We start from the raw sequence: 13,009 nt of genomic DNA on the forward strand, positions 1-13,009 counted from the left end.
GAGACTTAGCAATACAATTTTTATGTAATTTAGCTGAACAATCCAAACTATAGGTCTTGATATAGGCCTCTGCTATTGTGTTCTGAAAATGTAGCCAATCAGTATATGCATATCAGGAAAAAAAATCTTTCATAAAATCACTATCTAGTTGACAGCTTTAAGACCATATGGACATAAACCATATTACCATAATTTCTAATAGCATATTTCCTCCTAAAGAAGCTCAACAACCTTGTTTTTTGAACCAGCTCCATGCTAACTAGCTGAGCTAGCTTGCTTGGGGTGCTAGACTAGCTTAATAACTACATGAAGGGAATATATTTGCACTATCAAGTCAAAAATATTTTGATCTCACTTTGGAAGAATTCATGCACAGTAAAGCAGAGTTCTTTAAAACTCTCAACTGGCTCAGGACTTCAAATGTTAGTGTTAGCATGTCTTGTTTGTCAAACTTGAACTCTGTGTGAAATATTTGTGTGGATTGTGTGAACAATTATATTGTCTCCTGGGGCAGAAATCAGCAGAACACAGTAAATTACGTTAAAATGAGTTGAAATTCCCTCTGGAATTTTGCTTCCAGGATGCTAGCGTGAACGGCCCCATTTGATGTCTCAAATTTCAAATTAAAACCTCTCCTGAGGTAAATAATTTACAGTGTCCACATAAATAACAGGTAGTATTTGACATTTTATCGACATTCATGTTACTCGGGGTAAAATAAAATAAAATAAAAATGTATTGCTGTTGGATGAACTTAAAGGACAAGGTCACTTTTTTCAACCTTAGTCATATTTTTTAAAAGGTCCCTGCCACGCCATGACGTTTTTACATATTCTTGAAGAATAAAAAAAACTTTTTCACATGTTGTCTTTATTTTTTACCATAAAATTACACTGAACAAGAATCTAGATGTTTTGTTACCCATCTGAGAATTTGTATTTACCGCCTCTGAGTTGACCTACTTTTTCGCTGCGACGGATATGAGGTCATGCGAGTAAATGCGTCGAAGCGATGCTCTGTTTACTAATACGGCAGACACGGACAGCGAAGGCATAGTGAGCGATTATAGCGAAGATTTAAGTGGCATATCGATTGTTTTTGAAGAAGATGAGGACTTTCTGATGAACGAAACGACCGTGAAAATAATGAGGGGCTCCAGTCGTATAAACAGAGCATCGCTTCGACACATTTACTCGCATGACATCACATCCGTTGCAGCGATAAAGTAGGTCAACTCAGAGGCGGTAAATACAAATTCTCAGATGGGTAACGAAATGTCTAAATACTTGTTCAGTGTAATTTTATGGTAAAAAAAAAACAAAGTCAACATGTGGAAAAAGCTTTTTTTATTCTTCAAGAATATGTAAAAACGTCATGGCGTGGCAGGGACCCTTTAAGCTAATTGACAAATATGACACATTTGTTAGGAATTCAAGTGAACTCAAACCACTTTTTATCCATCCATCCATTTTCTATACCCACTTACTCCACTTAAGGGTCACGGGGGAGGCAGGTGCCCTGGGGTGTTAGAGCCTATCCAAGCAGTCATAAGGCATGAGTTGAAGTAAAAGTGATCTTTTAAATTGAGGATTGCAATCCTGCTCCTTTGGCGCACTCACCCTGCATGTTCTCCAACTCTCATTGCTCCAATCGCTGCAAGTGAACCAACTCAGGCGTGCTCAGCCAAACAAGAGTTGGGAAATACCAGATGTGACTAATCAGCTGTGGTTGCAGCAGGTAGACATAGAAAGCATGCAGGGCAGGTGACAGAAAACTAAAACCGGTGCACCCTAATACTCTTATTTTGTGAGTGTGTAGGTCTGACCTGCTGTCGGTGACGCTGCCTCAGCGGCATCACGGTTTCGAGCTGCACCACAGTGACGCCTGTGGATACAGGCTGAGCTCACAGATGCTAAAATCACTATGACACACTTCCTCAGTCTAAAGGGAAGTCACAGGGGTTGAGGTGCGCCACCTGAGCCGCCTGGTACACCGACAGGAAGTGTTTGTATCTTGGGGCACACCCTAACCAGGCTTCACCAAAGTGTTCTGACCCGGTGAAGAGAAACACTCCCCCTCCAGGCTTTACTCGGCACTGCAGCAGCATGCGTATATGTCCGCGCCAGGATGAGACAGACCCCATGGCAACCACTTCCCGCTGGAACACTCCACTCCGCTGGCGGTAGAGTCGCCCTGTTGCCACCTCCACTAGCGATGTCTGCTGCTCGGCATCATGGGAGACGTTTTTAATGTGGCCTCGAACCACTGGAAGAAACAAACAGCAATGCAGAAAGTTCTCTTCTCACTGATTTATAACTCAACATCCACAAGCTGCTCCTCATGAGCAGCACAACCCTGACATCTGTGTGTGTGTGTGTGTGTGTGTGTGTGTGTGTGTGTGTGTGTGTGTGTGTGTGTGTGTGTGTGTGTGTGTGTGTGTGTGTGTGTGTGTGTGTGTGTGTGTGTGTGTGTGTGTGTGTGTAACATTGTAATCAGTTTTGTTTACATGTGTGTTCTGTTTTTGTTTGACTGAAAGAATTATTAAAAGTTTTCGGTCTGCTCAGGGGTATGCCTGCTCCAAAGTGGAAAGTTTAAAAAACGGCTAATTCTCTCCACGTTTTATTATTTTTGAGCAAAAGCAACTTAAAAAATGTTATTTTCCAAGGCTTTGGACAAACAGTCAGTCTGTTCTATGCCTGATCCCGAATGGGAGACCTCTAGGAAGACCAGGGGCTGTGTCTGTCTCTACAGATAAAACTGGAGTTGGTGCATCCAGTGTAAACATCCCAATGCGGATGTGCTCTGGATCCACTGTGGTGACTCTGAACAAAGAGGGCAGCAGAAAGACAAACAACAATCATTTTGGGGGCGTTGGAAAATGCCAAAGCCTGTGTCATATAAAATGCAGTGCATGAATGACGATAGATAAACAGACAAGAGCAATCAGAGATTTCTGATGTCCACCAATCCGGATGCGAATCATCTCCAAAACTCAGTGGAGTCTTCCATGCCCTAATATCTATCTGTGGTGCAAATCTGGTGAGAATCCGTGGAGTAGTTTTGACGTAATCCTTCAAAGCCTATATAACATGAAATCGAGCTCCAGAATCCGGATCCGGTGTCGCGGACTGAACAGCCCCCTCTAAAAATCGGTTCACCCTGTCCAGTGCGTGTGTGTGTGTGTGTGTGTGTGTGTGTGTGTGTGTGTGTGTGTGTGTGTGTGTGTGTGTGTGTGTGTGTGTGTGTGTGTGTGTGTGTGTGTGTGTGTGTGACTTCGATCACACAAAAACCAGGGAGAGCTGACATTTGTCATTTGGCATGCTTATGTATTTTGAGTCCAGGATGAATGGAATGTTGATAGGACAAACATTTTTGGAGAAATTAGCAACTTTAACTAACCAATAAATAATGGATGTTGTGCTGAAATGTACTATGGGAGTTTTGGAGTTTGAGGTTTTAAAAGCTATTATTGTGATTCATGTTAGTTTAACAGTGTTCTTTGTGTTATTGACTTATTGTGATTTTGTTGTTCAACTGGTTTAGTCACTTTCGTGAATTTATGCTGCCATTACATCAGTGAGTTCAGTCTCATGTTACTGACACCATGAGTGAAATATGTATTTTGTGTCAATTATGAATGGCACCAAAACGGAAACTGATAGGAGTAATAGTTTTGGAGAAGCTACGAATATTAGCTAACGTTGCTAATTACATTTTGGACTCACACACCTTTCCAGCAGAGGCAGTAAATCATCTTTATATTAAAAGCGTGAGTGTAATTAGGGAGGGATGTTATTTCAAAAAAATTGGAAATCTATAAATGTTTGCATGGAATATGGACATATACATGGAATAAACCATAGCAGGATAAATTTTGGGTCATTTGGTTCCAAAAACCCATATGGACGGAGCGTTTGAAAATTTCAAGTAATGCGTGTGTCGTATATGTGCTGTTGACGTAGAAAACCACTCTGTTGGTTATAATTAGGTCATTGTGGCCATGTCATTCTTTATATGTGATGATTATACTCAACTGATGTTCCTGAAATAAAAACTACATAGATTTTGTTTGTTACAATTGATCGTAACATATGTACTGAAATTAGGTTTTTTGTCAATTACTCTTAAAAAAAAAAACACCAGATGGGCTTATTGTTACTATAGAAGTTGAATATAAACTTGGGGTCAAGCAACATTTGGAGCAAAATTTCAAGTCTCTAGGTGCAGCGGTTCTCAAGATATGACATTTTCGTCGATATTCTGGGCGATTTTTGAACCCGATATCTTCTCTGGCTCCGTCCATATGGGTTTTTGGAACCAAATGACCCAAAATTTATCCTGCTATGGTTTATTCCGTGTATATTTCCATATTCCATGCAAACATTTATAGATTTCCAAATTTTTTGAAATAACACCCTTCCCTAGTGTAAGTGCATATACGTAATTGTAAATACGCTAAAAAAAAACATGGATGACACAAGAAAGTGAAAACACTTATCACTTCATTTCATTGTGAAGCTGTATAACTGGTTACACAAAATGCAAAATATGCACTATGTACAATTTCTCCAATCACAGCTAGAGAAGTCTGTAACTTCTTCTGGTTTGTCTGGGTGTCTTGGTGACTTTCCTCACTCTTCTTCTTGCACAGTCACTCAGTTTCTGAGAACTGTGTCCTCCACACAGATTTACCATAGAGTGCCATACTGGTTGTATTTCTTCATAATTGATGTAAATAAAGTTCAAGACATATTCAGCGACTTGGAAATGTTCATGTATCCATCCCCTGACTTGTCTGAAGAAAACTGGCAATAAAACTGATTATTTACAGGTATTATACCAAAGGGGCTGATTACTTATGCAACCCATCATCTTGGCTTTTATATTATTAATTTATTTATATTAAGTTATAGAGATTTGCTTTCAGTTTGAGTCTAAGGAAGATAACTTTAGAAATTTTTATATTGAGAATCCTGAATTACTTTTTGTATTTGAAATGGCATAAATAAATCAAAATGTGTGACATATCAAGTGGGCCAATACTTTTGGAGGGCACTGTATGTGTGTGTGTGTGTGTGTGTGTGTGTGTGTGTGTGTGTGTGTGTGTGTGTGTGTGTGTGTGTGTGTGTGTGTGTGTGTGTGTGTGTGTGTGTGTGTGTGTGTGTGTGTGTGAGAGAGAGAGAGAGAAAGAGAGAGACTATAATGTACAGTATGTGAGGAATGTACTAAGACTTGATATACTATTCAAATCATTAACAATGATGATGATGATAATGATTATTATTATTATTATTATTATTATTTTATTAATCATTAATTGTCTTTGATTATACTCACCAAAATCACTGTTGCAGACGGCCATGAGAAGTTCTGTATCATTGCAGGGCTGACATGAAGCTATGGACAGAATTAAAAAAATAATAATAAAATAAGAACAATATCAAGCCAGTGAGATGAAGAAACATGTGAAGTCAGACAGAAATATTCAGTCATGAGCTCAAAATTTCCCAGATGGTGAGCAACAGAAGGTTTGTCCACTCTGACCTATAGGACTGGTTCTACTTATGTGTTTCACAGTACACAGTGAGGTATCCAGAGGTTGTCTGAAGGAATTCTGATCGTGTGTTTGAGCTCCTCAGCTACGCCTCTGGAGTAAAAGCTTTGGCTCATCTTGACCCTGTGTTTGACTCCTTTTATATCTGCCTAATTGAATGACCTCATGCCAATAAGGAGGCTGCAGGAGTCAATCACTTGACCAGAGCGGCGGCCCACAGAGATGATAAACCAGCAGCTGTCTATTCAGGGTCGAGAATGACATCACAGCATGGAGACAAGCTCGCACACAGGGACAAATGCTAATAAACACTGCACAATGATCAGGCATCTGTGGAATCTGCAAAGCATTTGCAGTGTGAATTCAGGCCTGCTTGGCCCGGTGCCCTTCAGCCACCCTGTGGACTGTGCTGTTCTTGTGGCTTTGTCCCTCGATAGAAACCAGACAGCTCATAGGACTGACCGGCAGCTGCCTGCCTGTGTCCTCTGGACCACAAGTACTGCACATTTTTTTCATTTCTTCCTCACTGCACATAACGAGCAGCCAGCTGTTGTCTGACTGAACACACCTGACTGAGCTGATGGGGTCTGAGCACGTCAGGGACAAATGGAAAATGTGCAAACCAGTCTCACGGCACTTTGTGGCGATCCAACTCAATAATATGTTATCGAGATAGGAAGGGTCCCTGTAACTAAAAATTATTTTACATCTTCATCTTGTATATTTGTCAAAGTGTCATTCATTTTCTATACCCACTTATTCCAGTCAACGTTTCACAGTGGACTAGAGTCTGTCTCATAGGACGAAAGGCAGGTACAACCTGAACAGGAGTCACAGCACACCTAAGGTCAATTTAAACTTTCCAATTTACCTAAAGAAGGAAACAAACTCCCCGCAGAAAGGCCAGGAAGCGATCACACGACCTTCTTGCTGTGAGGCAGCAGTGCAAACCACTAATCCACCGTGTCGCCTCTCCAGAAATCGTTGCGATACATAAATGCAGTTTTACTGTCTCTGTTTAGCCACAGTTCATGTATTTGCTGCACAGGTTTTTTTTAATTGTTTAATTAGAGAGATGAAGATGAAAAGATTTGGCGTGCGGTCAATAAATATTTGGCCACTGCCAAAGATTTAGTTGGAAATTTCTCGGATGGAGATATTCGCCAATCTTTTGCGCCATTTTTTCAGTTTAATAATGGCAATCTAATGTTAAATTTTACTTTAGAATCTATGAAACTCTTTTTACAATAAAAGCAATAAACAAAAGTGAAGATGCTGCAGTTTTCTTTCCGTCTCCTCACCTTGCAGCCCGCCGTGACGCGCGCTGAACGCGCTCCTGTTGCGCAGCAGCTCGTATCTGAAGCCCATCGTGCGCCTCCTCTGGGTCCCCTCATCCTGCGGACTGGCCTGGATGTAGAGAGCAAACCTCTGCGGTCCGTCTGCCCGAAAACAGAACACCTGCTCCGGCCGCCAGCCGTCCGTCACGAGCAGTTCCAGGGCCCCGGACCTCTCCATGAACACACTGGCTCCGTGGAAGGAGCCGCGCGGTTTGATGCACACATTGGAGCGCAGTGAGAAAGACGGGTTCGGCTCCAGAACCACCCTGAGAGCCTGACCCGGGTAGACCCACCGAACCGAACCCTCGGTGCAGCGCAGTCGCACCTGAAGAACAGCTCTGGGGTCTGCGCCAGGAGCCAAACCGCTGGTTCCAACAACAAACACATTTCTTCACACAATTCAACTAAAACCACTTTTAAAATTTGCATATTTTGAATAGTGCCACAAAACTGAATCCTCCTCACCTCCCGATCCAGTTGCAAATATCAGCTGCGCAGTTCTGCAAATAAAGATTCAGCATAAAAACCAAAACAATCCACATCATGACGCACAGACGGAACACGAGCGTGGCGCACCGCGTGCATCACAGCCTCTGATCTAACGTCTGTCTGTCTGTCTCTCTCTCTCTCCAGTAGCACATCCAATTCTTTCTAGTTTGTTTTATTCATATTATGCGAATAATTTATATCATTTCTACACTTCTGGTTTACCATTTACACTCTTTCAGGATTCTAGATGGAAATTCGCCAGTTAAATAAATTACTTTTTTTAAGTACAATCTTTGAAGCATATTTTATATGTTGTGTGTTGTAAGTAATTTTCAATATAAATTGGAGGGAAAAAAAAACAAATAAATACTTGGGCATGTGATACCAAAGAAAAAAATCACAAGAAAATATTTTCAAGAATATTTAATGCGCAATCCTGGAAGTACTTTGGTTTTTAAAAACGCCTTATTATTGATTATAAAATCACTGCATTCTGTTAATAAAAAAAATGTAGCAGACATGCAAATAGAGATGTAAATGATCACCTATCTATATATTCATTTATTTGGCATGTATGGCGTTGACGCCTCTGCATTGGTCTAGCGCCATCCAGTGGCAGGGTGATGTAACATGTGGCAGCCATCAGGACTGCTGGTGCTGCAAATGAGACTCTGGAACGCGCTGACTTTCAGCAATAATTAATCTACTCGGTTTAACCTTCAGGGTAAACAATCAATAACATGAAATAAAAATAAATTCTGCTGTAGCGCCATCTTATGGAAGTTAACTGCGTGGCACGCACTCCGGTCAGTGCGTGTGCGCGCCACACTGGAGGCCCAGAGGCTGCAGATCGGATGAAAAAATCGGTCACTCAAAAAAAAAAAAAAAGTTTTTAAATCATCAAGCACCGAAGAGAAAAGTGATTTTATCGGAAGGCGAAAAAAAAATCTAAATTAGTCCTCGATTTGTGTAACTTTGACCTCTGGACTGCGTTTAGGCTTCTTTGACATTATTTGAGTTAAAACTACAACTTCAAATCTGCACTTAGAGCGCTAATTAACTGCAGTTTCACATTACGCAGGGACACCGAGGAACCAAAACGAAGTGCGGCTTTGTCACGGCCAAAACCGGAGCCGAGCACGAGCAGCGTGGGAAAAAAAATCACAGCGCGTGTCTGTGCAAATAATTTAGTTCAGCGCATGAAATGTGACTTGAATTTAGAAATAAAAACAGTCACAGTCGGCCTATAGTCTGCGCCCCTTTCCAGTTCGTGCGCAGCAGTCAGTTCAAGAAGAACCATCCCCGTTCTGGTTCCTGGGCTGCGCACTCTTTAGGCCAAACTGACTGAGCTGAATTCGCCAAAACCTCTTGTCATATTTGTAATTTATAAGTGAGACACTGAAGGACATGAAAGAAAAGGTCAAAGCCCGCAAAACAGATGTCGTAGGAAATGCTTTTGACGCCCTGTAAATGCACGTGCACGCATGAACTAACACGATACCAGGTGGTAACGCTTTCAAAGTATCCTACGTGACGTGCGCACTGGTTTCTTTGTGACGTTTACAGAGAAACAAATGACAAGACAGCAAACACAGATAGATCATCAATAATCACTTGACTGAATCAATAAAAGTCACAATTTATTTGTGAATACATCTTTAATTAAGTTGAGATTGTAACAATTCCACACGTTAATAACTGATGTCATGTTTAAACAGCACCTGTGGCTCTCGAAAATAATGTTAATTAATTTCAGCTTCATGATAACAATTACAGGTGACAAAAGGCCTTTAAGAATACAGTTTATACAAATTGTCATGACAAACAGTTAATGAGCATCTTGTTTACTGATCAAATTGTCTTGTTTTCCTCAATATTAGTCAAAATATGTTGTATAATAATTTGGTGGGACTTCTAAATGGAGTAAGAAAAAGCTTTGAGAAGCACTTGTTGTAAATGATTACAAATGTTGAGTGGATCTAAAGAAGCAGCAAGAAAGTCAAGAACCAAAGTGACACTGAACCTGTGAATTTTTTTTTTTTTTCAGCAGGATATGAAACATTCTGTGACCTTTAGCAAAAATAAGCGTCACACTGAACCGTGCGTGTACTCATCTGCTGTGCGTGAAAAAGCCTTTGTCCGTGCTGCTCTCTTTGATGGTGACTGTCAGGAAGTTCATGGTGACATCAGTCACAGTCACAGAGTCCACGATGTCCAAACACGGGGTCCAGCCGACTCCTGGGTCGTGGACAGACTTGGGCTCTGTGGACAAAACTCGCTCAAAATCCTCCTGGTTCTTGGGTTTCTGCTGCAATTTGCTGACTTGATTGACAGCCATCAGGCAGTTCGACCTGTGGAGCCCCTGGTCCCTGAAGGCACACGTGTAGGCCAGGCCGCTCCTTCCCTCATGTCTCTGCTCACTGCTAGATTTGGGAGTAATCGTGGTCTCCTCCTGGAACCTCTTGGTCAGCTGGATCAGGCTCTGGTCTGATGTCTCCCCGCAGTCATGCAACCGCAGGGCCATTTGAGACAGAACCGGTTCTCCCAGCAGCCTGCTCCTTTTAGACTCAGGCTCCTCGGAGATGATCCCATGATCTTTGTCATGCAGCTTAGGCTTGCGCCCTCTCTTTTTGGGGAAACAGAAGGTTTCGTGGACGACTGGTGAAGCCGGCGTGGCAGACCTGGGCCTCCGATCCAGCTCTGCTGTCCGGACGTGGACACTTTCCCCTCGGTTGATGATGCTGGGAGGGTAGATTGTGGGGACTACGGTGCGTAAACCCTCACGGGCTCGAGCCGTTACCACCGGCTCAGGGATTGGGTAGGACACTTGGATCCCTCTGGGAGACTCTCTCCTGAACTCATACGTCTTCTCTTTGGCTTTGGCCTGTGGACAGATTGAATATTCTAAAATAAAATCCAAAACCCAATCAGGAAATTTAAGGAGGAACTGAATGTAAACTGTAGAGGAAAAAAAAAACATGAAGCACTAAATTATTTCAGACCAAATGACCACTTATCAATGCAAATGAGAAATAAGAACAAAAATTAAATAATAATATAAATACTTTTGTATTTTACAGCTACATTAAGTACAGCTGTTTCTAAATAAATTTGTCAGATGCCAGAAATGGTTCACTTCACAGAAATAAATGTCTTTGACCTTCACGCACCTTTAAGAGAAACGTCTCAGGTTTGGGGCCCCTCTTTTTGGGCCCAAACAGCTCCCTTTCTCGTTCCCTGCATGGTGGGAGAAAATACAAACAAACAAACAAACCCCACTCAGGAACAATTTTTGCTAATTAGATTTGTTGGTAAGAAAAAGAAAATCTTTACAAGCTGTTATCTTTTTGCTCCACTTTGACCTTTTTTGAAAATTTCACAGAAACTGAGAGGTTTAATTTTATCTGATAATCCAGATGCAGCCGTTCTGCCAGATTCATTCTTTTGATCTCTTTTGTCAAAAATTTGCTAATTAATGCTGGTGGGACAAATTAGAGTGCACACATCTGCAGAGATTTAACCGTTTCATTGTCTGCAAGATATTTCAAAAATGTGTGCACCACGGAGGCTCTATAGGACCACTTTGTCCCAGATCCAGTAACTTATCTTTGACAGGTGTCTCCAACCTGCCAAATAAAAACCTTACGAAAACTCTCTTTTTGCTTTTTACAGAAAATCTGTTGATAAACATACAAACAACAATGTAAATATGTGTAAACCTGCTGCTCTCTGTACACCAGACACATCATAACTGCACTATTTGCACAACAACTGTATAAACTTCATGCATCCAAACTGCCATGTGCCTTGCTGCTCCTATTTTGCACATAATTGCAGTTTTTATTCGTTTTTTATTTATTTATTTTTTAATATGCTGCAACCGTGGGTCAATATTCTGTATGTGCTGTAGATATTAGTAAATGACAAAGTCGACTTTTCACTTTGGCACAGCTTATACGAAAAAAAAAAATCAATCTGACAGGTTTGGGCACATGCAGAATCCAGGGAACTTCTTTCTTTGGAAACTTATATATATATATATATATAAATGCAGTTTTACTTTATCTGTAAGTGGTGATATAGCCACAGTTCATGTATTTGCTGCACAGGTTTGTTTTAATTGTTTAATTAGAGAGCTGAATGTCTATACATTACTTAGGCTTAAGTGATATATATATATATATATATATATATATATATATATATATATATATATATATATACACACGTTAAATATTTTGGTGCCGCCTCGTTGCTGCGCTGCTGCGCGTCAAAGCTCACCTCTCCTCGAAGGAGGCGAAGAGACGCGCATCCAGGATGTTTTCCTCCGGCTCCCAGGTGCTGTACCTGCACGACAAGAAAGAAGAGAGGGATTTAGAGGCCAACACGCACGCAACGCAGCATATTATCAAAGGAGCGCAGCCGCGTGCGCTGCATTTCCAGCGCGCGGAGCGGACTGTGACGCGCGGTCGGTGCAGCCGCGCGGCTTCCGCCCCAGCGGATTGCAACACGTCTCCGACCCTGGCACGTGTTTATTCCCTCTCCCGTTCGCGACAGGTCACCTCAACACAAGCCAAAGTATTAAAAACATTTAAAGGAAATAAAAGAAAGGTAAAATGGTGCAGCTGGTGCAGTTGTGCGAGCGGCCAGGATGGAGCGCTGTCCTTCACATCCTCTCTCGATCTACTCACTTCTGAGACCAGCCCTTCCATTTCACCAGATATTCCCAGCGACCCTGCGAAAACAAGATCCGAGACAGACTGACGTTAGGTCGGTGCGCCGCCGCTGCCCAAACGGGCGCTTACGTAACGGCCTGATGGAGCCTGTGGCGGAAAAACGCAGCCGTACCCGTCTGATTCGGCGTTTAATGATGGATTCGGCTGCGAAAACACTCTCACCGACAGCCGACAGCTCCATGGTCCGGCATGCACTGCGTTTATTTAGGCCTGCCTTGTTATTTTTGGCTTCTCCGCAGCCTCATCGGGCAGTTTAATTCCGCACATCCCATAATACGCAGTGTGGAGACGACGTCATCACGTCTGTTTCTGTTGCCAGGCACCGCGGTCGGTAGGCCGGTTTGCGGCACAGCCCATTGGCTCAGCTGTTGCTACGTGTTGTAGTAGGCGGAGCTCCACTGGCAGCTGCACAGGAATGTTTGGCACAGTAAACTCAGGGGCTCTCAAAGCGGGTCCGGGGCCCCCGCTGTGGTCTCTGAGGGGTTTCAGCGATAAAAGGAGGAAATATTTAATTTCACACTCGTTGAATTAATTACGAATCAGCACAATACGATAAAAGAGGGCCAGAGAGAGAAAAATGGTATTGTCCAGTCTCACAAACACCTATCAATGAGAACTGGACTGAAACACATTAAAATCCTTGAATTAAAAATGTAAAGGCGAGTGCCAGGAGAAGATTTGCGCGGAAGACGCTTTGTTGTTTATTTTCTATTGTTGTTAAATAATTGGTGAAAACACATTTTATTCAGAATTTTGCCGGCGGTAAGAAAAAAAAAAAAAAAAAGACTCCGTGCGTTTTGGCACCACAGTGCGCAAAAGAACATTGACGCTTTGTTGCACAATTCGAGGTTTACGCACACGTTGTCTGTCGGTTAAACAGTAACCAACATCTC

General features: G+C 42.1%; 2 protein-coding genes across 2 annotated transcripts; both read right to left on the reverse strand.

Annotated features, from left to right (window-relative positions):
- Nucleotides 1–1,584: 1,584 nt before the first annotated feature.
- LOC117528746 (meteorin-like protein) lies at nt 1,585–7,433 on the reverse strand. The gene is made up of 4 exons (XM_034191378.1): nt 7,357–7,433; nt 6,856–7,256; nt 5,338–5,397; nt 1,585–2,265 (listed from the first exon to the last, which is right to left on the reverse strand). Exons 1-4 carry the CDS (start codon nt 7,431–7,433, stop codon nt 1,937–1,939), a joined length of 867 nt encoding a protein of 288 aa, XP_034047269.1. The 3' UTR covers nt 1,585–1,936.
- Nucleotides 7,434–9,409: 1,976 nt separating this feature from the next.
- Nucleotides 9,410–12,407, reverse strand: cbx8a (chromobox homolog 8a (Pc class homolog, Drosophila)). Its single transcript, XM_034190753.1, has 5 exons — nt 12,229–12,407; nt 12,072–12,115; nt 11,662–11,727; nt 10,551–10,617; nt 9,410–10,264 (listed from the first exon to the last, which is right to left on the reverse strand). The coding sequence occupies exons 1-5, from the start codon at nt 12,295–12,297 to the stop codon at nt 9,491–9,493; spliced, it is 1,020 nt and encodes a 339-aa protein (XP_034046644.1). The 5' UTR covers nt 12,298–12,407; the 3' UTR covers nt 9,410–9,490.
- Nucleotides 12,408–13,009: the final 602 nt, after the last annotated feature.

Source organism: Thalassophryne amazonica, chromosome 16 (genome assembly GCF_902500255.1).
Source record: "Thalassophryne amazonica chromosome 16, fThaAma1.1, whole genome shotgun sequence".
Lineage (NCBI taxonomy): Eukaryota > Metazoa > Chordata > Actinopteri > Batrachoidiformes > Batrachoididae > Thalassophryne > Thalassophryne amazonica.